Source organism: Mustela erminea, chromosome 10, assembly GCF_009829155.1.
Source record: "Mustela erminea isolate mMusErm1 chromosome 10, mMusErm1.Pri, whole genome shotgun sequence".
Taxonomy (NCBI): Eukaryota; Metazoa; Chordata; class Mammalia; order Carnivora; family Mustelidae; genus Mustela; species Mustela erminea.
In genome coordinates, this window is record NC_045623.1 from 109,060,568 (window position 1) to 109,081,549 (window position 20,982).

Below are 20,982 nucleotides of genomic sequence, written 5' to 3' on the forward strand. Positions count from 1 at the left end.
TTCTAAGGGTGACCCTCCTGGAGGACGAGCTTCTTTACCTTGGCTTGGATTTTCCATCAAAGCCCATGTAAAGGGCCAACCAGCGCTTGCCCAGCAGACTGAACCTTACTCTGTTACGTGGAAGGAAATAGCTTTACGAGCCTAATAGGTCTGTTCCTGAACCTGGGTGCAGGGCTTTGCTTTAAGAAACTGCATTGGAAGAGCGATCTGGTTAGACCTGCTCTGAGCTTGTAGTGCGGAAACAGCTGTGATTCGTGCCGGACTTGTCGACTCCGTGTAAAGGAAGTTCATGCATCAGAATGTAGAATTTGGTGGAAAATATCACAGTTGACAGAATGTCTTGAATAAGTATTACCTCCAGGTTTCAATCAGTTCGTTAAGTCAAATATGCTCTTGGCTGAAATGGTCAAAACCTTGGTGTTTGAAATCTTTAAAATTATGGGGCGCCTGGGTGGCTCAGTGGGTTGAAGCCTCTGCCTTCAACTCGGGTCATGATCTCGGGGTCTTGGGATCGAGCCCTGCATCGGGCTGTCTGCTCAGCAGGGAGCCTGCTTCTCCCCTCTCTGTCTCAGTCTGCCTTTCTACCTACTTGTGATCTCTGTCTGTCAAATAAATATCTTAAAAATAAATAAATTATATTAAAAATCTGGGGGCTGCCTGGGTGCCTCAGTCGTTAAGCATCTGCTTTCGGCTCAGGTCAGGATCCCAGAGTCCTGGGATGGAGCCCTGCATTGGACTCCCTGCTCGGCGGGAAGCCTGCTTCTCCCTCTCCCACTCCCCCTGCTTGTGTTCCCTCTCTTACTGTGTCTCACTCTGTCTAATAAATAAATAAAATCTTTTTTTTTTTTTAATAAGAAGTAAAAATAAATAAAACGTCTGTTGGGGCGGTGGCCATGCAGCCCTGTTCCCACATCACCCTGTTTCCAGGTACCTAGAGTGTCCTAGTGCAGAGGTTTAAAGACCCTTGGGGGTTACCTGTCCCCCTTCATTGGGGCAGTTGGGCCCATAGGGAGTCTGGAGACCTGGTCCTTTTCTCCCCTAGGTCTGACCCCACCACTGTCCTCTCCTGTGGTAGGAGGGGCCATTGGAAGCAGAGCCCTGCACACGTGTCCTGGGCACCTGTACAGCATCTGAACTCCCCCTTGGGGGCATTGCTGGAATGCTCTGCTTAAAAAAAGAAAGAAAAAAAAATTTAATCTCATTATTTACCATACTGTGGCATATGTCTGCCCAGCATTATGAATAGAGCCTTTTTGGCATTCCTTAAAAATATCACCTTCTGAGGACAGAGTTCTTAGGGTATCTTATGAGTAGCTGTGATTCCTGGAATTGCTCGGTCCCTTTGCCCCTTAGTCATGCTTTCCTTCTGCAGTATCCTGCCTTGATTCTGCAAGTAAAGACAGAGTACCTTTTCCAAATGTAGCAGTTAACCAAAGCAAGGAAATAATCGTGAAGCAAATCTATGACAGTTAACTAGTCTCTTCTGCAAGACAAGACACGATTCTCCTGTAGTTCGTCATCTCTTTGCGAAGCAGGTGGGAGGGTAAGCGCCTCCTTGATGTTTCTCGGAGACCTGAATTCCAGATTTAGCTCAGTCTGGGACATTTTCATGATTTTTGTTTTATTTTGTTTTTGGTGAGAAATGTCTCATAAATTCGGACTATCTAAAAGCTGGTTATTCTTTACTATCTCAGCTTTCTGCACGTCAAATGGGACACAAGTTGTAGACTAAATATTTTCTGCCACCTTTGGTTCTAAAAGGTCTATGTGTCTGAAATTTTGATTTATAATGAGTAAAAACGAAACATAAGCAGTTACAAGAAATCAACCTGTTGGTGCTCCTCGGTGGCTCAGTCAGTTAAGTAACTGCCTTTGGCTCAGGTCATGATCATAGGTCCAGGGATCGAGTCCCACATTGGGCTCTTCTCTCGGTGGTGGGCCTGCCTCTCCCTCTCCCTCTGCCTGGCGCTCCCCCTGCTTGTGCGCTCGCGCTTGCGCACTTTCTCTCTCTGTGTCAAATAAATAAAAATCTTTAAAAATGTAAAAAAGGGAAAAAATGGAAGTCCACCTGTCTTAGCTCACCAGAGAGTCACTTTGGTGATCCCGTCTGCACTTGAAGGCAGGCAGTCTGGACCCTGAACTGTTAGTTAGGGGAGCATTTTCTTTCATGCTTTCAAAGTTGAACTAACAATTAGACCGTTTTAGTTTTTTTATAAATCCGTGTGCTTTGTCTCAAACAAATGTGACGCTGGAGCATGGGTTCGTAGTCACTGGTCTGTCCTCTTGCCCTTCTGTGATTCGCGGTTGCTGTGGCGCTGCCGTGGCACTGACCGGTCTTCTTCCGCCCTCTCCCTGCAGGCTTCTAGTCAGTGCCTCACAGGACGGCAAACTGATCATCTGGGATAGCTACACCACGAACAAGGTAAGGACTGCAGAACCCCTCCCTGAGCAACTGGCCCCAGAGGACGTGTGTCCAACCTCTGGCCCACTTGTGTGAAAACACGTCCCACAGGACAGGGAGGGAGTCGCGGCAAGTTCTGTTCTCAGTGTGATGCCAAATCTCGTGGCAAGCCCGTGCTGCTGGTGTCTTTAGCCGTGGCCCGTGGTCTCACTGCAGGGCAGCCGGGAGCTATGTCCCTCCTTAATGGTTCTGAAAGACCTGCATTCCGGAGTTCGCTCAGTCTGAGAAACTTTTTGTTTCATCTAAAAATGTGGGGGCGCCTGGGTGGCTCAGTGGGTTAAAGCCTCTGCCTTCGGCTCAGGTCATGATCTCAGGGTCCTGGGATCGAGCCATGCAACAGGCTCTTAGCTCAGTGGGGAGCCTGCCTACCCTTCTCTCCTGTCTCCTTGTGATCTCTGTCTGTCAAATAAATAAATTAAATCCTTTTTAAAAAAAAAGATCTTATTTGGGGCACTTGGGTGGTTCAGTCATTAGTGTCTGCCTTTGCGTCAGGTCATGATCCCAAGGTCCTGGGATCAAGCCCTGTATTGGGCTCCCTGCTCTCTCTTAGAGAGAGAGAGAGAAAGCACAAGACAGGGGGAGGGTCAGAGGGAGAAGCCGACTCCCCGCTGAGCAGGGAGCCTGATGCGGGACTCATTCCTCGGATGCCAGGATCATGACCTGAGCCAAAGGCAGACGCTTAACCAAACGAGCCACCCAGGCCCCCTGGACTTCTAGTTAGTTCTTCATCTGACTGGCCACGTGTATAAATTATTTTCAAAGTAATCCTGGCTGTTGTTTTGCTGCATCACCTTCTCTGCAATGAAAGTTGAAGACTGGAAATAACCCTAGTGTCTGTGGTTCATGTTTTTGAACTTGAGTGTCTGCCTCATCTGTGTTCTGTCAGGTCCATGCCATCCCTCTGCGCTCCTCATGGGTCATGACCTGTGCATATGCCCCTTCTGGGAACTATGTGGCCTGCGGTGGCCTGGACAACATTTGCTCCATTTACAATCTGAAAACTCGTGAAGGGAATGTACGTGTGAGCCGTGAACTGGCCGGACATACAGGTACGTGTTCGCACTGGTGACTTCGGGGCTGGAGATGTTTGCCTGCCATGCGCTCCAGGCTTTGGACGAAGGCTTCTTCTCAGTGATTATCGAATGGGACTGATTGTAATAATGGCCAGAGACATTCTGACGATGCTCACTGGTAAGAAACCTTGGGGTTGAGGTCTTCGTAGCGTCCTGTTTGCAAGGATCTCGGGGACTTAGGCCACCACCTTCACACCTTGCAGCCGCCCTTTATCGTTTCGTGGTAACGTAGTTCGGTCTGTTGGTTTCCTGTGAGCCATCTTGAATCTCGAGTGCCTTTCCACGAGGGTTTCCTAATCTGCACATACATGTGTGACGCACGGAGACGCGCGCATACGCACACACGCGCACGGACAGATCAGCCCGGTCCCCTTTAGCCACTTCACAGCCACTAGCACTCCTGCTGAAGGGACACAGAATCGAGTCCTCTGGGCTGTTCTTGCGAACGCAGCTGGCTTTAAGGGTTGGGTGGCCTATTACTGGTCCTTGCTTAGTTGACCTGTGACGCTTGTCTTCAGAACAGACAGCATAGCGTTTCCGAAGAAGGAAGCCTCGTCCTCATATCTTACTTGTGTGACTGCTCAGTTCTCACAGTCACTCCCCGCTAGGCCCACCACAGCACACGCAGCCAGCGAGGTGGTCGTCAGCGCAGCGCATGTGACGCTCCTCTGACTCCAGTGAAGCCTTCCGTTAAATTAACTTCAGCCAAACAAGAGTATGTCTGTGGTCCTTTTTTTTTTTTTTTTTTTTTTTAATTTTGTGACTTTTTGTTTGTCTGTATTAATGTATAACTGGCAAGAGCGCTGTGTCCGCCTCGGGGCTGCAGTACAGTTACCGCACACCTGCGCTCATCGCTGGAAGCGCGCGTCAGTCCCCTCTGTTTCCTGCGTCCCCGTGCGGCCTCCCCTCTGGCCAGCAGCAGGGTTAGACGGCGTGGGGGTCCTGTCTTTCACTCACCACTGGCCTACGTTAGCTTCTGCTCTCTGCTTCGCTGGGATTGCTCCCTTCTTAATTTTCTGGCTTCTTAAGGTGGAACCTTAGACCTTTCTTTTTCAGAGAGAACCACTTAAAGCTATAAATTTCCCTCTAAACAGGGCTTTAACTCTGTTATCGCTCAGCTTGAAGTATTTTTACTATCCTTTTGGTTACTTCTTTGGTTCGTATGTTCCTTACAAGTATGATGTTTAATTTTCAAGTACCTGAGGCTTCCTTGCACAGCTTATTATGGATTTATAATTAAATTCCGTTATGTTCGGAAACCAAACCCTGTGTCATTTCAGTTTTTTTCTGTTTGTTGGGACTTGTTTTTAGTGGAGCAGAGACGGTCAGGGTGAGCAGGCCACAGACACTCGAAAACTGGTCTGTTTTGCAGGTGCCGGGCCCTGTTCTCCGTGTGCTTATTCGAGCCAGACTTTTGATCCTTTTCAAGTCTCTCGCGTCTTTCTCTCTGTGAGCTGCTGGGAGTGGATGTTAAGGGCCCTGACTGTGGGCTTTCTCTCTTTAATCCGGCAGTTTTTGCTTTGTGTGTTCTGAGCTCTTAGTCGAAGCGCATACATTCATGGGTGTGGTGTCTTCCTGACGAATCGATCCTCTTGTCATGATGTAATGTCCCCTTTTCTCTCAGAACATTCTTCGTCGTAAGTCTGCTTAGCTCATACCCGCAGAGTGGCTCCCAATTTCTTTTGTTTCCACATGTTTTTTTCCATCTATTTTCTTTCAACTTGGCTGTATCTTTATAAGGGTCCATTATAGACAGCCTCTAGTGGGGTCACGTCTCTTACCCGTTCTAAAGGCCTCTGCCTTTCCAGTGGTCCTGGTTCACTCCTGTTCCTGGAGCACGTGTCACGCCGCACACATACAGCTGTCCTCGGCTCTGCCGCGCCGCTTGCTTTGTTTTCCTGCCTTTTGGGTTAGCGCACTAAGCTGAGTTTGGGGAGTTTATCTGATGGCTGTTTGGTTTCCTCTTTGCATTAATTTTTAGTGGTTTATGTAGGGATTACGACGTACATTCATAATGTTTCACGGTCCACTCAGAGTTCATACTGCCTCAGTTCATATAAAACATAAGAGCCTTGCCAGCCACAAAGGCCCATTTAATCCCCTTCATCTTTTTATTTTTATTTTTTTAAAGCGAGAGAACGCACAAATTGGGGGAGGGCAGAGGAAGAGTGAGAAGCTCAAGCAGACTCCACACCCAGCTGGGAGCCTGGCGAGGGCAGGGACCCAGTCTCAGGACTCTGAGGTCCTGGCCTGACCTGAGCTGATCAGGAGTCAGACGCTCAACCACCGAGCTGCCCAGGCGCTCTCTGCCTTTCGTCTGCCTTTCGTCGGCCTTTGTCACGTTCTCAGAGCTGTCGTTCTATGTGCCCCCGTCATCCACGGTTCTGCCTTTCCCTACAAACATTCTTGGCCGTTTGAGGAAGCTTGAGTTGCCCTTGACTTTGACCCCAGTGTTGACTAGCTCTAGTGCTCCTCCTGCCACAGGGCGTGAGCTTTCTTCTGCGTTCTCTTGAGCTTAATGAGTTCGCTTTAGTTTTGTTGTTGTTTTTTAAGATTTTATTTGTTTATTTGACAGAGAGAGACATAGCGAGAAAGGAAATACAGGCAGGGGAATGGGAGAGGGGAAGCAAGCTCCCCACTTACGCCGGAGCCTGACGCGGGGCTCAGTCCCAGGACCCTGAGACCATGACCTGAGCCCAAGGCAGATGCTTAACGACGGAGCCACCCAGGCGCCCCAGTATCTTGAATTTGTAAAGCTTTGTTTTTTACTAAATTAGGGACATTTTAGGCCAGTCCTCAAAAATATTTTCTGTTCTGTAGTCCTCTCTCCTGTTGCACGTCAGTGTGTGGGTTCTCGTATGGTCCGAGATGGGGCCCTGGGACTCTTCTGTTTTTGGCAGTCTCCCCTCTGCATTCCTTCCCCGGGTTCACGGGACTTTTGTCACCTTCAGTGTTCTGACCACACAGCAGCCTGACACGTCAGATGTTCTGTTTTCAGATTGCAGAATTTTTGTTTGCTTTTTTAAAAATGTCTGTTACTATTCTTCTGCTGAGATTTCCTGTCTTTTTATTTATTTCGTGTATATTTGGTTTCCTTCATGGTTCTAAGAGCCGTCCTCAGAACCGTTGTCTGCTGTTTGAACAACGAATCCTCTTGAGGTTGATCTTGGTGGCTCTTTCCTCTTCCGTACGGGTGACACTTCCTATTAATACGATCAGTAATTTTGAACACCTCCCTGGCCCCGGGGACGTGTCACATTGTGGAGGCTGTACTCTTCTTGTGTTCCCCCGACCCGTGCTGCGCGCCATCAGCCAGAAACCTTGGCTGTCCTTTCCCCGTTAGCCGGGCCTCGCGGCGCCCGCTCTTCGCCCGTGGGGTTCCCATGTGAGCTCTGGGCCTTAGGTGCAAGGTTGAGGGCTCCCGCTCTGTGGCTTTCTCCTTCTAGGCTTTCTTCTTTCCCTTTCCGACTGTGATTGTCTGCAGATCTACCCGCTGCCTAATTGAGAAGGTGGGACAGGGATCTTACCCGTGTGGCGTGAGATGGGGACCTGCCACCAAAACACACTCCGCGCCTTTCTTTCCCAAGTGTCGGCTCGCCTCCTTGCGGTCTGCCCTTGCTTCCTGCACCTTTAATATGCTTCTTTATTTGTTTCAAAGATTTTATTTTTAAGCCGTCTCCACACCCACTCTGGGGCTTAAACTCATGACCCTGAGATTAAGAGCCAGCCAGGCACCCCTGTTTGTTTTATATTTGTCCAGAGCTCCTGGTTGTTTTCTGCGGGAAAGTTGCTTCTCTGGGTGGGAACTGGTGCCCCACAGCCGGAGGCCGGGGTGGGCTCTCCGCAGGGTCCTCATGAGCCGCGTGCCTCTGTCCAGGGAGCACACCTCGTAAACTGCCTTGTTTCTCGCACTGATGAGCTTCCAACGCAGAAAAAACAGACATTCTTAATGTTTATCAGTCCCTGATTTATCCTCAGATTCAGTATATTGACTTCCATTTTTAATTAAGGCTTTAAAGTTTTTAACACTGCACTTGTCAAAAAAAGAAATATATGAGGCTTAGAGGAAATATTTTGCAATTTTTGTTTTTTTCCTACAGCACGAAATTTGACTTCCTGGGAGTTGAGTGGTTCCTTAAAAACATTCGGCCTCTTATGAATATGTATTACTTGGGAGCCTGGGTGGATGGCTCAGTGGGTTAAGCCTCTGCCTTTGGCTCAGGTCGTGATCTCAGGGTCCTGGGATCGAGTCCCGCATCGGGCTCTCTGCTCAGCGGGGAGCCCTGCTTCCCCCTCTGTCTCTGCCTGCCTCTCTGCCTGCTTGTGATCTCTCTCTGTCAAATAAATAAATAAAATCTTTATTTTTAAAAAGTGTATGTATTATCTTCTTCAGACATGCTACATAATTTTCATCTTCAAGTCAATAAAGGTTGAAATCTGATAAGCTTAAAATAATCTTATTTTAGTCATAGGGTACAGGTGTGAACTGTTATGGGTTCAGCACATCGGAGGGTTTATGGTCTTTGTCTTGTCTCAGACCTGGGCATCCGTCCGTCACTTACGATGCCTCTCTCTGGCCTGAGCATCAGGTTGAGAACTCTTTGTTATGCCATGGTGGGGACATTTTCTTGTAGAATCTTAGAAAGTACTCCTGTGAGTGCTGTTATCAGCAGGCGTACTGAATCCTTCCTAGTCATGTCTGAGGCCCAGGATGGGAATCGTGCCCTCAGCCTCGGGAATTAAGGCTCTTGGTAATCATTTATGGCCTGCTCTTGTTTCCATGCAATGTGAGGGTCCACATGGAACCAACAGAAGCTTCTTTCTGTAGAGTCAGCTACCCAGAGTTTGGATACTCTCTGCCCACACTTTAGAGAGGAGCACTTGACGGTGCTCTGTCTTACATAGCAAAGGATGCCTCTGGGAGTGTCTGGTGGACTGAGGTCTCGGTGATGGAGAGGAGACATTTATTATCGTTAGTATAAATGTATTACATACAGAATACCACTTTCCAAGTGCTGTTTGGTGGAAATCCTCGTGTTTGAGAGTGAGGAGCTCCCTGAAGACTCCCATCAGACCAAAGTGTCAGGCCTCGTGTCACAGACTGTTCTCAGAGCTGGTCCCTGTGTGCTAATGAGCAGAGAATGGACACCTGCTTTCAGAGGTCCCTTGCTTCCCAAACATGTCATTGCAGTGTGGACACAGTGCCCTTCCTGACATCAGAGGCATAAACATTTTGATCAGGAGTTTAGCCAGAAATTTTCTGGGTACAACATGGTATGTTGTCTGCGACTGCCTAGCGTTCCTGCCAATCCGGCTCTGGTGGCTCAGACTTTGTTTTGTAGGGATGGTTTGTTCATATAATCTGAGGCTGAATATTTTACATCCACGTGAGAGCGCAGTGACCAGACCCGCTCTGTACTAATGACTCGTTTCTCTGGCGCGCGCCAGCAAACTCGGATGTGGGCGAGATCGTCACTCTGCTCCAGGGTTACCCCTGGGCTGCTTGTTGGCACCGTCGTCGTTGGCAGTTAGTTAAATGTGACGTGCTTTGGGCGTGTGTGTGTCACAGTCTGGTCCCGCTGCCCACTAAGTAATCTCATGGACCATTCTGGGGGGTCGGGCTGCCTGACGCCTGGCGGGGTGCAGGGCTCACCGTGCTGTCTGCTCAGCGCTTGCCCTCTGGCTTCCCTCTGGATGGCTCCCTCGGCCTCCTTTCCATCTGGCCCGCTTAGCAGCCCCAGCAGGGAAAGAGCCTCTTTTTCTAGGGTGGCCGCAGGTCCTGTCTGTGCTTGCCATTGGCCACACTAGGTTCCACGCCCACCCAGCCAGCCTCCTGGACGGACTGCCTAGACTAGACCTCACACCGCCCTGGAAGGATGATGGCGAACTGCCCCAAACCCCAGGCTCTGAGAGGACGAGGCCGCACAGCCTTGTGAATGCGTCTGAAGCTGCTTCTAGTCTGCTCAGGTGTTCATCTGATTGCGTCTTCTGCCATAAACACTTTATAAATTTGTCTCTCTTTGGGTACTGTAAACTCTCAACTCTGACTGACTTACATACTTACTTATTTAAGAGAGGGAGGGAGAGAGGCAAGCTCCATGCCCAGCGCAGAGCCCAGTGCGGGGCTCGATGCCACGACCCAGAGATCTCGACGTGAGCCAACATCTGTCAAACCCTTAATGACTGAACAACCCAGGCACCCCCAAGCTCTTCTGACTCTTAATAAAACCCTTCTTTGGCATTTCCTCACTCTCACTCTCACATCTTTGAGTTACTTTGTCGTGTCTTTTTTCCCTTTTTACCATACTCCTCAAGCAGTGTGCTTGGTCTCTGCTCTCGGCCGCTGCGCACACCGCAGAGGGAGGTGGTTTTCCCTCTAGCTCGGAGCTGGAAGGCGCCCCTCCCAGAGCAGAAGCTGCTGCAGGTGCTGCACAAGCCCGTGCCTGGTGGGCGCCTGTGGTGGGGCCTGTATCTCCGCCTCCAGCTTCGACTCAGCCATGGTACCCACCCTCGTGCCCTGGTGCTCTCCAGGGGTGGGCTGGCCTCAACCAGCACCACATGCTCACTGGAGAAATTCGGAGAGATAACTTTAAATGCTCTTCCATTGTGTTTTTAACCTATAATCTCACCCAGAACTGTGATGTTTTGAAAGAGTCGAGAGAGTCCCAGGGGCACCTGCGAGGCTCAGTGGGTTAAAGCCTCTGCCTTCAGCTCAGGTCATGGTCTCAGGGTCCTGGGATCAAGCCCCGCATCGGGCTCTCTGCTCAGCGGGGAGCCTGCTTCCGCCTCTCTCTCTGCCTGCCTCTCTGCCTACTTGGATCTTTCTCTCTGTCAAATAAATAAATAAAATCTTAAAAAAAAAATAAAAGACAAAGAGAGAGCTCCGTTGCCTGCTGATGTGTTCCTGTTGCTGGATATCTGGCCGGTTTCCCATTTGTCAGTAGTGTGAACGTTCTTGTAGGTGAATGACCCCTCAAGCTCATAACCATTTTCTTGGGATAAGTTACCTTCATTGGGCCCTAGGTCTTGGGGAAGCCACACAAGTCACTCTTCTACCCACATTAGTACTCGGTTTTGCTCTCTCTGGGTCAGTAGCTTTTCCAATGCAGAAGTAAGTGTATTTGCTTCTCAAGCAACCGATTTCCAGCCAGACAACATGCTCTTTCAGCACGTCCTGCCTCTGTCCTCTGGGCCTCGGCTGACAGCACTCCCTGATCTCACCCCGGTCCCTGACCCAGGCGCCTACTCTCTGCACTGCCTGTTTGAAGCCTCCTGTCTCTGGACTGTGGCCGCCTGGTCCCTGCCCCAGGCTGTCCCCAGCATGTCCTGACCCTGTCCTCCATGGTTTCTGTGAGGGGCACAGGGACACCCTCGTGCCCATGCACCTCCAGACTTGGCTCCTGTGCTTGACGGCTGTAATTTCCCAGCCCCCCATGGGTTCCCAAAAGACAGCAGCGCCATTGGCGGGTCACTGGGTAGCACACCCCGAACTTCGTGCAGACCCCATACCCACAAACACACACACCTGCTGGGAGCTGTCTGCCCCTGAGGTAACCCCCGTCCACGTACAGACGCGCGTCCGCACAAACAGCCCTCCAGGTCATGGTCTCATTCTTCGGTAGCAGAGGTGGTAACTGCCGCGGACTTTCCAGAATCCACGGAGTGCACACACAGCTCCGTTCCTCGTTCTCTGGGACCACCCCCAGTTACTGGGGAGACCGGGGCTCATCACAGAACGTAGTGCTGGTTCAGCCACTGCCAGAGGACTGAGCCGTTTATTTCTGATTTCAGAGCCCAGTCTGTTTTCTTTCTTTTTCCTTTTTTTCCTTTTTTTGAGAGAGTGCAGGAAAGCTAGAGCGTGGCGGGGCTGCAGGCAGCGGGTGACTCTCAAGCAGACTCCCACCTGGCACAGAGCCCTCCACCTGGAAATCGGGACCTGAGCCAAAATTAAGAGTCGGCTGCTTTAACCTCCTGAGCCACCCAGGTGCCCCTGGGTCCACGTTTTGAAGCCGCTGTCCAGCCCGGTGGCAACTCTGAGGCTGTCCTGGTCTCATGGTGGGGCCACGGGTCAGGTGCACAGTGTGGAGGTGGTATCGGGTGATCTCTCGGCACAGGCCACTGCTCACCTAGCTGGGCACTGATGCACCCCGGAGTGCCTTTTCTAGGCACATAGATAATTTTTAGAAGTTGTCATTGCTAAGTATTTTGGCAATATTTCTTAGATAAATGCTTTGTTTTCCCTGTATTCTTATACTTTCCATACCAAAACCCTTCTGTGGTTCCTTCTTTGTGTGTGTTTTGTTTTTTATTTCACTGGTTTGCACAGCGTCGTATGTGGCTCTGCTGTGGACTGGGAGTAAGGATTTCTGGGCAAACGAGGCAGGGCGCCCTATCCTTGCAAGAGAGGCAGTGTGGCTGCCCCTTCCGTCTGACCCCTGGCCGGCTGGGGTGTGCGCGGCACTGGCACTGTGCTGGCCAGCCCACTGGGCACACTCCTTCTGGGGTCAGATTTGTTGACCCTGCACTTCTAGTTCTCGGGGTCCCTTACAGTAGAACAAAATTGTGAACTGCGGTGAACAGAGCTAATTAAGTAGAAATCCTAATGTGGAGGTACTGCAGAATCGGTTTTCTGGTTAGCTTTTCTCTAGCGCACGCCGGTGCAGGCTGGGGATCTCCTGCGTCCCAGCCTCAGCCTCCCAGCCCCGGCTCCACAGCCCTGGCTCCGGCTCGCGCGGCAGGGCTGGGGCTCGCGCGGCAGGGCTGGGGCTCGGGCAGCGCACAACGGCTCCCATGCCACCCTCCGTACCATGGCGTCCTGGAGAAAACTAATCTGCTCCGCCCGGCACCCCAACCCCAGCTCTGTGCCCTCCCGGAGGGGTCGAGAGGCCTCTGCAGACCACCATCTCCCCTTCCGCTAACATGTGCGTGCTGTCTCTGCCCCTGGAGTGTGAGTTCTGGGAGGGAAAGGAGCGCTCCTTTGCTCACGGATGTGTTCCAGGCGCCGGGGTGCGTTTTTGTGGGATGAGTGGGTGTGAGTGGGAAGGGAACCTCTGTCCCCGCGTGTGGGTCAGAGGAGCGGAGGCGGCGTGTGTTCCCTGCATCTGCCCTGTGTTCAGCAGCGTGCGGCGCGGGCGGCTTCCTGCCTCCCCTTTGTGCTGGGGCCCACGCCTGCTGGCCTGCGGGCTGTGAGCCAGCCGTGCTGTGCGCCGAGGCCCCGTGTCGCTGACAAGGCCACGGTCTTCCTCCACGTGGGACTCCAGGCGTAGTCGTTCTGCCAGTGTGTTTCTCTGTGCAGGACCTTAGAGTTAGGGCGGGGTGCGGCTTGCAGTTCGGGGTCTCATCCGTGTCGGTTTTCCAGGTTACCTGTCCTGCTGCCGCTTCCTGGATGACAATCAGATCGTCACCAGCTCTGGGGACACCACCTGGTAAGCATCTGAGCGCCACACCTTTCTCCCACTGCTTGCCGTAGATGTGTAGGAAATAAGATTCTTGGCGTTAATTAGGCCATCTTTTATTAGTCCGAAGCGGCCGTGAGGCATCAAACGCAAGTGCGTGAGTGATGAGTGAGTTCATTGTACTCTGCAGATGTTAAAGCTCCAAGTTTAATTTTGAACAAGGAAGGACTGACTCATGACGTTGAGGCTGTAGCTGTATGAGAAATGCCCGTTTTTCTCTCCGCCGCACACGCTCCCTGGCCGGCCGACACTCGGCAGCGCTCTGGGGGAGCGGGTGTGCTTGCCTGCGCTCTCGGTGGGACGCGGTGCCGCGTGGACCGGCGGAGCTCAGGGCGCGCAGGGGTGATGGCAGGTGGACTGCGGACTTCCCCGAGTTTGAGCTGTTCCCTTGCCTAGAGTTAGAAGCCCAGTTAGAGAATCTCCAGAACGTCTCCATTTGTGGCACCAGGACGCACAGTGTACGTGATCATCTAGGTTGGTTGGTTTGCTTGTTGGTTTGTTTTGGGTGCAGATCACAAATTTAATCGTTTCCTGTTGAAAAGAGTAAGCCGTCTTCGGAGCCTGGAGGTTCGCCTTAAGGATTGTTAACATCGTTTGGTTTGGTTCAGACAGGGATTTTAGGAGTCGTTTTAGATGGAAACTCTCCTGGGGGCTTTTCTGGTCTTTGAGACAAGATGTTGTCACGTGCCCTGGGCTGGGGCCTGACTCCCAGACCCCGCTTGTCCTCCTCCTCAAGGTGTCCTTTTTGTATAAACTTTGAAAGTTCACAAAAGAGGTGTAATCTAGATTGTCAAGTGGGGAAGAATTTCTTGATTAGAAGATGATTTTTAAAGCTTTATCAGTTACGACTAAGTGTTTTTCAGAGTCCTGGGCACGTTTTGTTTCCTCCCTGTAGTCCCTCCGGCCCCAGGCAGGGAAGTCCACGCAGTGTAGGTGTGAACGGTGCGAGTGGGTGTGCGTCTGAGCCGGATGTCCCGGCGGGCTGGCGCGGACTGAGCGGTTTTCGGTGGGGACCCTGGAGTCTGGGGCACAGAACATGGCATGTGCCGCCCTCGTGGCTCTGTCTGCGTGTCACTGTGCCCCCGTCTGGAGCTGCTCGGCGGATGCCACTGGGCACCAGACGCAGGACTGCTCGAGAGCCCTGTCCCGCTTGTGGCTTTGTTTCCCTTCCACACAGTCACGTGACAGAATTTAGATTTTTGTCGCGAGAAAAAGTGCAGAGGTCTACTGTGGTCCCAGGTGGTCTGAGGGACAGTTTGTCACATGACTGGTTATCTGACAGAGTGAGGTGACTGCTTGTCCTGTGTCCGTGCTACAGCGCTCTGTGGGACATCGAGACCGGCCAGCAGACGACCACGTTCACTGGACACACTGGGGATGTTATGAGCCTTTCCCTCGCTCCTGACACCAGACTGTTTGTCTCTGGTGCTTGTGACGCTTCAGCCAAACTCTGGGATGTGCGAGAAGGGATGTGCCGGCAAACTTTCACCGGCCACGAGTCCGACATCAATGCCATCTGTGTGAGTAGGGGGTGAAGCTGTGGGTCGGGGCCTTTGCACGCCATTAGCAAGTTAGATGACTTCTTGTATGCTGCAGAACACATCAGGTTCTTAAATGTGTTCAGGGTTAGCGGGTCTGTGTTTTGCATGCACCTTTAACCTATTTTACGGAAAGTTCCCTATAGAAAACTGAGGTGGGATGCATTCTATCCCGTGACACCAGCGAATTCTGTGCCACTGTTCACCCCACAGACACTGGGGTTGGGCCTCTTGTGTGCAGGGACCTGCTCCCAGCCCTGGGGCAAGCCAGCGATCCGTACCCTGGCTTCCCTCTAGTTGGGGCAAACGAGGCAGTAGTCAGCCCAGTCAGCACAGCCTCTGAGGAGCGGGAGGCAGAAGCTGAGCTTTGAGTAGGAACCTTACACCCTCGGCCCCTCCCTGAGGTTGGGCACAGCCCGCGGAAGGAGCCTGCCCTTCACCGCCTCACCCTGATGTGACGGGCTCTTGCGGGAAGACGTGATGGGTGCGGTCTGGTTGCTGGGGGCTCGGGCTCCCTTCTCCACAAAGCTAGTCTGGCGCTGGTGGCCCTCAGGGGTGACCATGCTCTTCCTGATCCCCTGGGAAATAGTTTCTCGTGAAGTGCAGTCCAGTCTGGGGAAGACAGCGGCTGCGCTGCCCCAGTACCGACGACCTCACATCCAGGTGCCCAGGCGGCTGCCGCTCCGACCCGCCCCGCCACGCGGGCCGGAGCCCAGCCCTGCCGACCGTGCCGTCCCGTGCCAGCAGGAGGCCTGCTGTCGGGCAGTCCCGTTTCCCGGACTTCTCTTTGTGTGTTTGCACGCTCTGCGCTTGCTTTCTAGTTCTTTCCAAACGGCAACGCCTTTGCCACCGGCTCGGATGACGCCACCTGTAGGCTGTTCGACCTCCGCGCGGACCAGGAGCTCATGACCTACTCCCACGACAACATCATCTGCGGGATCACCTCCGTGTCTTTCTCCAAGAGCGGCCGCCTCCTCCTCGCGGGCTACGATGACTTCAACTGCAACGTGTGGGATGCTCTCAAGGCCGACAGGGCAGGTAGGTGCTCGCTGGACCCTCCTGGGCCTCCTGGGGCTCGGGTAGCACCTTCGAGGATGGACGTGACGCACGGAGGCTGGAATGTGTGGCTCTGTGCCGGCCGCGCTGCTAAGAGACGCGCACCTGGGTACGCCTGCCCACCTCCCGGTGTGGCCCGGTGGAGGGCCGGGGGACAGGCCAGGGCATCCGTGCTCGGGCTGTCCGGGCGCACGGGTTTCTGGAGCGCCGGCACCTCCCCCCGCGCTTACTGTGTGCGGCGCACGTAGACAGGCCTCACGCGGCTGTCTACGTGCGCCGCCGGCGCTCCAGGGCCCTCGCCTTGCTTTCTGTCCCCTCTGGCTGTACGTGGTGGAACTGTGTCCGCTAAGTGTGGAGCACAGGCTTGGCCCGGTGTGCCCAGTGAGGTATGAAGTCTGAAGTTCACACATCAAAGGCGACTGTGTGGCTGTCAAGTGCGTGAAAATTCAGCTTGTACGGGGGCGTCTGGCTGGCTCGCACGGTGATGCATGCGACTCTTGATCTCAGGGTTGTTAGTTCAAGCCCCACACAGGGTGTAGAGATTGCCTAAAAATGAAATATGGATGTGTGTGTATGTACGTATGAATTATTTCCTTTTAAGATTTATGTTTTTATTTTAGAGAGAGCACGAGCAGGGGGAGGGGACAGAGGAGAAGCGGAGTTAGCGCTGAGTGTGGAGGTGGACACAGAGGTCAGTCTCACCACCCTGAGAGCACGACCTGAGCCGAAACCAACAGTCAGACACTTAACTGACTGAGCCACCCAGGGGCCCCAAGAATAAAATCTTAAAAAGTAATAATAAGGGGCGCCTGGGTGGCTCAAGTGGGTTAAGCCACTGCCTTCGGCTCAGGTCGTGATCTCAGGGTCCTGGGATCGAGTCCCGCTTCGGGCTCTCTGCTCGGCGGGGAGCCTGCTTCCCTCTCTCTCTCTCTCTCTGCCTGCCTTTCTGTCTACTGTGATCTCTCTCTGTCAAATAAATAAATAAAATCTTTTAAAAAATAATAATATAATAATAAGATACAAGTTGCACAAAAGATGAGAAACTTTCTATATTAAACATCAGGCAAGGCCGTTGAATCGATACATTCGGACTATTTCAACTCTGTATCTTGGCGGGGGAGGAGGGGCGCATGACTCGGGGTCTCCTGGGGTTCTTATGGGACCTCCCAGTTTCCGATGGATCTTGTCCCGCCCCAGGCTGAGCTCCCCTCCTGCCCGGCCTGCTCCCCCTCGCAGACCCCTTGCTCCCGGTGCCTCTGCCCCAGCCGTTCCCTGGTCATGGCGCCGTGGCAGAGAACACTGCTCCGTCTGGCGAGGCTGTTTACGCAGTTGGGACACTAGGGACTGTAGGAACCGGACAGGGGTTCTCTGAAATCAGCCGATAGGAGGCCTGTCTCACTGTGGGTTCAGCGTGGGGTCGCCCTGTGACGTTCCCTCGTCTTTCCCCTTCCTGTGTCTGTCATCAGCCCTCTGAGCCGTGTGCCCTGAGCTAGACTTCAGGGCTTATTCAGGGGTTATAATGAGGAACAGCCCACAGCCACACTCTTGGGTCACAATTGCCCTCAGGTTGAGATGGTTGGATTTGCTTTTGCTGAAAGACTGACTGACTTTAGAGAGAGAGAGAGAGAGAGAGTGCACTAGTGGGAGGGGCAGAGGGGGAGAAGCAGGCGGACTGCACCCTGAGCGGGGATCCCGGCGTCGGCTCCAGCCTCCTGACCCCGCGCTCGAGAGCGGTGCGGAAATCAAGAGTCCGACGCCCCACCGACGAGCCCCCCGGGCGCCCCTTATTTAAGGTTCTCGCCATCATGCGTCCACTCAGGAGCTGGCGCAAGAGGCCCTGAGCTCTCCGCTGCTTTGTGCCCTTGTTACCGGGTCTGCTCCTTGTCCCACTCTTCTCTTCGTAGCAGACTTGGCCCTCCCAGCCCGTAGCACCCGTAGCAGACTTCGCTTCCGGGCGCTCCGCGGGGGCTGCTTCCCCGGCCAGAGACGCCTGCGCGACGGCGCTGAGCTGTACTCGCTCCGGGGGAGCGCGGCTTCTCCTTCTGGCCTGTCCTTTCCTGCCGTGGGGGCGTTGCAGGGGCTGGGCCTCAGGGCCCAGGGGTCCCGCGAGGTCCCGCCACCCAGCAACTGTGTCGCATCACCATGTCGCTGCCCGCTGGGGCGTCCTGGGTCCCCGGGTGACTGGCTGTCCTCTGCCCTCAGGTGTCTTGGCCGGGCACGACAACCGCGTTAGCTGCCTGGGGGTGACTGACGACGGGATGGCCGTGGCGACGGGGTCCTGGGATAGCTTCCTCAAGATCTGGAACTAACGACAGGTAACAGGACGGGCCAGGCGCCCTCCCTGCGCGCCCCTGCGTGCCCCTTGCGTGCCCCTCAGCACGGGGCGTTCACGGCTCCCGCTGGGAGCTGACAGGGGAGCATGGCGAGGTGAGGCCGCTGGCCCCTGAGCCGGGAGCCCTGGGGGCAGGGTCGGGAGGAAGAGTAGTGGCTCGGGCTCCAGGTGTTGTCTTTATACGTTTCTTTAAACTGTTTCAAAATAGCAGGCAGACGTCGTGGCGACTGGAAGATCATTCCAACCTTGAAGCGTGACAGTGATAGCATTTCCAATCCACCCTACTAACGCGGACGCCCTTCCCCCTCAGAACTTCAAAAGGGCAAGACCTTTTCCTTCACTTATTGCTGAAACCAAGAGCACAATTCCCACGAAGAGAAGAATCTCTGTGCTGTCAACTCAACAAGTCGTGCATTCCTCCCGGGACCATGGTCTTTGTTTTCTTTTTTGTCTCAGATGAATTTAAAAGGAAATACTCTAATAAACGTGCTAACCAGAAGGTAAACCTGAGTGTGATTGCGAGGCAGACACACCTTTTCACTAGTTCATTTGAATTTTAGGTCAGTGACCCCGTTTTGTGCTGTTCATGCAAAACAAGTTGAGGATTTTATCTCGTAATTGGTTCTGAATTTCAGGTCGTGTGGTAACAGGATTTTGCAAACATTCATGTTTCCTTTTTGAAATCGGTTCCTTTCTGTCGGGTAGTTATACAGAGGGAGAGGGCGTGCCGCGGCCTCTGAAGTTGTTAATGATGTAGATCGCGCCCCTCACTTTTTCGTTTTTGTCTCGTGTCCCACGACCGGCGCGCAAGCACGGCTCAGCAAGGAAGGCGCCAGTAAGGAAAGGCCCCAAGCGCGCGGTGCGGGCGGCCCTGAGTGCGCGATCAGGCACCTTCTGCCCCCGCCCTCCACCCGCCCTCCTGCCTTCTCCGTTCAGTTCTTAATCAAACCTTGGGTTTCCTCATGAAGTCGGAGGGAAGTGGGTAGCGAGAGCCCGACACTACCCCGCGCCCCGCCCCCCCAGCCGTCAGGAACCTCTGTTTTCCAGAGAGGCGCCCGTCCTGTGCTTGGATAGTCAGTCAATTATTTGTGTATGAAACCATGTACAAATCAATGTTTTGAAAATAATGATCTCAAACTTTCTAAGTTAAATTTTAAAAAATTTGATCGTTTGCCATATTGGGTGGGTTTACTCTTAGAATCGCATGCTGTAGAAATGCTCAAAAGCTCATACAGGACCCAGTCCTTAGATGTTGTTTTTCTTTTAAGAAATAACCTCTTGACAGTTGTAACCACTGCGGCTCTGTCCCCTCACTGCTGCTCCGCACCAGCGTCGGAAGCCGGGCGGCTGGCAGCGCTACATGCTTGGGCAGCGGGATCATCACTGTTTCTTTCTTTCTCTTGGGGAAAAAAAAAAAGAAAAAAAAAAGTCCTGTTCCAAATGATCACTGTTGGATTCAGGGGCGGGGGTGGGGGCAGGGACCGGAGACCCTGGCCTTCCTCTGTAACTTCCTCCTGGCCTGTCTCGGCCGTGGAGCCAGCCTTTTGCACCAATTCTGTAAGGAGGCCGACCGTTCTCGAACACGCAGACCTCCCCGGTCCCGCTGGAGGCCCGTGGCCGGCAGCAGTGTTGGCACGGCAGTGCTGAGGGTGCCTCCCTGCACCCGAGCCCACTTCCCAGCAGCAGTGGTGGCTTCTCTCTGCCCTGTTTCTGCAGCAGCCCGTGGAGAACTGTGCTGTGACGTGCAGCAGGCCTGGGTCTGGCAGAGAGAATGAGCACGAGCCCGCCCTCCTTTCCATCCACACCTCTGTAGCGCTCTCTGCACCCTGTGCCCCTCACTGTTTGTATTTAATTTTAAAGTCAGTGTATTGCAAGGAGGCTGGATGCAAGATAGATACTATATTAAACTGTACTGTTATTTAAGATGTAATAAAGCAGTTTGACATGAGGGACTTTGGTGTGGCTGCTTATTTGCCAGGCTGTTTGGGGTCCTGACGGCAGCCCTCCTGTCCTGGCCGCCCTGCTCCGGGAGGTCGGCCGGATCTGGCCGTGTGGGCTGTCCCACGGCTGCCCGTTTCTCTGCCAGGTCTTTCATCCCCATCACCAAGAGTCCATGAAAGGAGGGTCGGGTCCTGTGCCGGGTCCCCGCAGTTCTGCCACCACCCAGACCACTCCCAACCTCTCGGGCCGCTGCCCAGGGTGCATGGGGTGTCCCCAGGGGCCCCTCCCTCCCGTCTCTTGTCTTCTGGGCCTGAGCCCCTTGCTTCTAGCTCTTTCCTCGGGAAGATGTCTGAGGACGTTGCTCCTGCTGGCTGTTTTTGATCTCAGTCTGGATAAAAAGAACTCCAGCTTGCTCAAAAGGAAAATAAGCATCCTCCACCAAAGCGTGAGCAGCGAGTCAGAACGGGCCGGCGCTCCCGAAGGCCCCGCGCCTGGGCGGTCCCGTTCTTCCTCACTCTTCATAGCTGTCAGCGGTAACCTGGTAGTTTTCATGGGTTAAATGTTGGTACTTTTTCATAAATAAGTGAAGACTGCTCTCCATGGGAAGTACTCCCACCTGAGTCTCTGTTCTCCCAATTATCAGCAAGGTGGAGCAGCGGGGGCTTCCTGAGTGCTCCCGCGAGGACCCGGGGTGCTGTCTCCTCGGAGACTGGCAGCCTGAATGGTGGGTTTGCCTGGCTTCGCCCTCCTCCCCCACAGCTCCCTGAACGACACTGCCAGCTGTCTTACGAAATGCCAGAGAGCATCCGAGGTGCCCCTGGGGCTGACAGCCAGAGTCCTGGGGAGGAAGGTTCTCTTAGGATCAGAAAGCAGGTGGTTAGGGGCGCCTGGGTGGTTCAGTCCGTTTAAAGCTGCCGCCCCCGGCTCAGGTCATGATCCCAGGGTCCTGGGATCAAGTCCCACATCAGGCTCTCTGCTCAGCAAGGGAATCTGCTTCTCCCTCTGCCTGCCACTCTGCCTGCCTCTCTGCGTACTTGTGCACACATGCTCTCTCACTCCGTCTCTGTCCAGTAATTACAATGTTTAAAAAGAAAGAAAGCAAGCAAGCAGGTGGTTAGCTTGCCCA

At 53.3% G+C, this 20,982-nt stretch overlaps 1 protein-coding gene across 2 annotated transcripts in view; it reads left to right on the top strand.

Moving 5' to 3' along the window:
• The window catches only part of GNB1 (G protein subunit beta 1), an 87,844-nt gene extending 67,977 nt beyond the window's left edge, over positions 1 to 19,867 (top strand). For both annotated transcript variants that reach the window (XM_032361066.1, XM_032361068.1), the window contains exons 5-11: positions 2,359 to 2,422; positions 3,348 to 3,510; positions 12,893 to 12,959; positions 14,308 to 14,509; positions 15,349 to 15,565; positions 17,786 to 17,898; positions 18,124 to 19,867. In XM_032361066.1, the coding sequence (XP_032216957.1) occupies positions 2,359 to 2,422; positions 3,348 to 3,510; positions 12,893 to 12,959; positions 14,308 to 14,509; positions 15,349 to 15,565; positions 17,786 to 17,892 (820 nt within the window). In that variant the 3' untranslated portion in view covers positions 17,893 to 17,898; positions 18,124 to 19,867. The remainder of the gene's footprint in view (positions 1 to 2,358; positions 2,423 to 3,347; positions 3,511 to 12,892; positions 12,960 to 14,307; positions 14,510 to 15,348; positions 15,566 to 17,785; positions 17,899 to 18,123) is intronic.
• The last annotated feature ends 1,115 nt before the right edge of the window (positions 19,868 to 20,982 follow it).